Source organism: Odocoileus virginianus, chromosome 13, assembly GCF_023699985.2.
Source record: "Odocoileus virginianus isolate 20LAN1187 ecotype Illinois chromosome 13, Ovbor_1.2, whole genome shotgun sequence".
Lineage (NCBI taxonomy): Eukaryota > Metazoa > Chordata > Mammalia > Artiodactyla > Cervidae > Odocoileus > Odocoileus virginianus.
Window position 1 is genome coordinate 23792000 of NC_069686.1, and position 3777 is coordinate 23795776.

The window sequence follows — 3777 nt, forward strand, 5'->3', positions numbered from 1 at the left end:
GAATCCCCCGAGGAAGGTGTTAAACTGAAGTCCCTTCTCAACTTCCCACTGGACTAACAGCCATAAAAGGAGAAATCAACAGTAACGCAATAATAGAGGCGGAATTTGCAATACTCGATTTCATCAATGGACAGATCATCCAGACAGAAAATCATGTGTAAAATCATGAGTAAGACTTCCTTGGTGGCACAGTAGATAAGAGTTCACTAGCGAGTGGGGCCGGGGTGGGGGCTGTGGGGCTGGGGTGGGGGCAGGTGTTGGGGGGTCCAGGCAGCAGCGACGGTTTACCGAGACCTCTGGGTGGAGAGTTCTCCTCTCTCCCCTGCCTCGGAGGTCGTGAGGGTGCCAGGACACGAGCTGCGTTACATCAAGATGGCTGCCCAAGGAGAACCCCAAGTTCAGTTCAAACTTGTTTTGGTTGGTGATGGTGGTACTGGAAAAACTACATTCGTGAAGCGTCATCTGACTGGTGAATTTGAGAAGTATGTAGCTACCTTGGGTGTTGAGGTCCATCCTCTTGTGTTCCATACCAACAGAGGACCTATTAAGTTCAATGTATGGGATACAGCTGGTCAGGAGAAATTTGGTGGACTGAGAGATGGCTATTATATACAAGCTCAGTGTGCCATTATAATGTTTGACGTAACATCAAGAGTTACTTACAAGAATGTGCCTAACTGGCATAGAGATCTGGTACGAGTGTGTGAGAACATACCAATTGTGTTGTGTGGCAACAAAGTGGATATTAAGGACAGAAAGGTTAAGGCAAAGTCAATTGTCTTCCACCGAAAGAAGAATCTTCAGTACTATGACATTTCTGCCAAAAGTAACTACAACTTTGAAAAGCCCTTCCTCTGGCTTGCTAGAAAATTGATTGGAGACCCTAACTTGGAGTTTGTCGCCATGCCTGCTCTTGCTCCGCCAGAGGTGGTCATGGACCCAGCCTTGGCAGCACAGTACGAGCACGATTTAGAGGTTGCTCAGACAACTGCTCTCCCAGATGAAGATGATGACCTGTGAGAAAGTGAAGCTGGGGCCCAGCGTCAGAAGTCTAGTTTTATAGGCAACTGTCCTGTGATGTCAGTGGTGCAGCATGTTTTCCACTTTATTATATAGCTAAGCAGAACATGTGCTTAATCTTTGGATGCTAAAGGAGATGGATGGGCTTTGGAGTGAATGTGGCAGTTTAAAAAAAAAAAAACCTTCATTTTTTGGACCTGCATATTTAGGTGTTTTGGAACACAGTTGTTTCCTCCTTGAGTTTCAAATATAAGACTGCTATAGTCACATGACAATATTGAGAGGTGGAATCTTGTTTGTTACTGTCATTCCCATTCCTTTTCATTTAGAATCAGAATAAAGTTGTATTTCAAATATCTTAAAAAAAAAAAAAAAAGAGTTCATTAGCAAATGCAGGGGACACGGGTTTGATCCTTGGTCCAGGAAGATTTCACATGTCGTGGAGCATGCACCACATGCTCCACAACTACTGAGCCTGTGCACTCTAGGACCCTGAGTCACAGCTCCTGAGCTTATGTGCCCACATGCCCTAGAGCCTGTGCTCTGCAACAAGAGAAGCCACTACAATGAGAAGAACATGCACCACAATGAAGAGTAGCCCTTGCACATCACAACTAGAGAAAGCCTACGCATAGCAATGAAGACCCAGTGCAACCAAATACATGTTTAAAAGAAGAAAATGAATGAGGAAACACAGGCCTTAAATGACACATTAAATTAGATGGACTTAATTGATATTTGTAGAGCATTCCATCCAAAAGTAAACATGTTCTTCTCAAATGCACCAAGAACATTGTCCAGGATTGATCACATGCACAGCCACAAATTGAGTCTCAGTAAATTTAAGAAAACTGAAATCATACCAAGCATCTTTTCTGACCACATGCTAGGAGATTAGAAATCAACTACAGGGGAAAAAAACTGTAAAAATCACAAACAAGTGGAGGCTAAACAATATGCTACTAAACAACTAATAGATCACTGAAGAAATCAAAGAGGAAGTTAAAAAAAAACCTAGAGACAAAGGAAAATGAAAGCATGACAACCCAAAACTTATGGGGCACAGCAAAAGCAGTTCTAAGAGGGAAGATTAGATTAACACAAGCTTTTCTCAGAAACCCAGAAAAATCTCAGATAAACAACCCAAAGCAACTAAAGAAGAACAAGCAAAAACCAAAGTTAGTAGGAGGAAAGAAATCATAAAGATCAGAGCAGAAATGAATGAAATAGAGATGAAAAATAGAAAAGCTCAGTGAAACTAAAACCTGTCCTTTGAAAAGATAAAACTGATAAACCTTTAGCTAGACTCATCATGAAAAATGAATGAGTAAAAAATCAGTAAAATTAGAAATGAAGAATGAGAAGTTACAATGGACACTACAAAAACACAAAGGATCATAAGAGACTGCCACAAGCAACTATATGACAATTAAGTGGACAACCTAGAAGATATGGACAAATTCTTAGAAAGGTACAATCTCCCAAGAATGAACCAGGAAGAAATATAAAATATTAAGAGACCAATCACAAGTACTAAAATTGAAACTGTGACTTAAAAACGTCCAAGAAACCGAAGTCCAAGAAAGGACCAGATGGCCTCAGAGGCAACTTCTTCTATCAAACATTTAGAGAAGAGTTAACAACTATCTTTCTGAAATGATTCCAAAAAATTGCAAAGGAAGGAGCACTCCCAAACTCATTCTATGAGGCCATCGTCACCCTGTTACCACAACCAGAGAAAGATACCATGAAAAAGATAATTACAGGCAACTAATTGCTGATAAACATAGACACAAAAAGCCTTCAACAAAATATTAGCAAACTGAAGGTACTATATTGTACATTAAAAGGATCTTACACCATGACTAAGTGGAATTTATCCCAGGGATGCAGGCATTTTTCAAAATCCATAAATGAATCAGTGTGATATACCACATTAACAAATTCAATAATAAAAGCCATATCATCTCTATAAATGCAGAAAAATCTTTTGACAAAATTCAACACCCATTTATAATAAAAACTCTATGAAAGTGGGCATAAAGGAAACTTACTTCAACATAATAAAGGCCATATATAACAAACCCACAGCTAACATCATTCTCAATGATGAAAAGCTGAAAGCATTGCCTCTAAGATCAAGAACAAGACAAGGATGTCCACTCTCACCATTTTATTCAGCACAGTTTTGGAAGTGTTAGCCTTGAAAATCAGAGGAGAAATAAAAAGAAACCAAACTGGAAAAGAAGTAAAACTGTTACTATTTGCAGATGACACGATACTATACATAGACAATCTTAAAGATGTTACTAGAAAACTACTATAGTTCATCAATTAACTTGGTAAAGTTGCAGGATACAAAATTAATACACAGAAATGTCTTTTGCACTTTTATACACTAACAAAAAAGATCAGAAAGGGAAATTAAATAAACAATCCCACTTACCATCACATCAAATAAAATACTTAGGAATAAACCTAGGTTTCCCAGGTGGAGCAATGGCGCTACAGCCCATGGAGTCACAAAGAGTCAGACATGAGTGACTCTTGTCGCAACAACAACAAGGAGGCAAAAAAAATTGTACTTCAAAAACTATAATACACCAATTAAAGAAATATAATATTAAACAAACAGATGGAAAGGATACACCATGTTCTTGGATTAGAAGAATCAATATTATGAAACTGTCTATATTACCCAAGGCAATCTACAGATTCAATGCAATCCCTATCAAACTACCAATGGAATTTTTTTTT

At 38.7% G+C, this 3777-nt stretch overlaps 1 protein-coding gene across 1 annotated transcript; it reads left to right on the forward strand.

The window, feature by feature from the left end:
• The first annotated feature begins 372 nt into the window (after positions 1 to 372).
• LOC110136202 (GTP-binding nuclear protein Ran-like) lies at positions 373 to 1301 on the forward strand. Its single transcript, XM_020891729.2, has one exon. The coding sequence runs from the start codon at positions 373 to 375 to the stop codon at positions 1018 to 1020; it is 648 nt and encodes a 215-aa protein (XP_020747388.2). The 3' UTR covers positions 1021 to 1301.
• The last annotated feature ends 2476 nt before the right edge of the window (positions 1302 to 3777 follow it).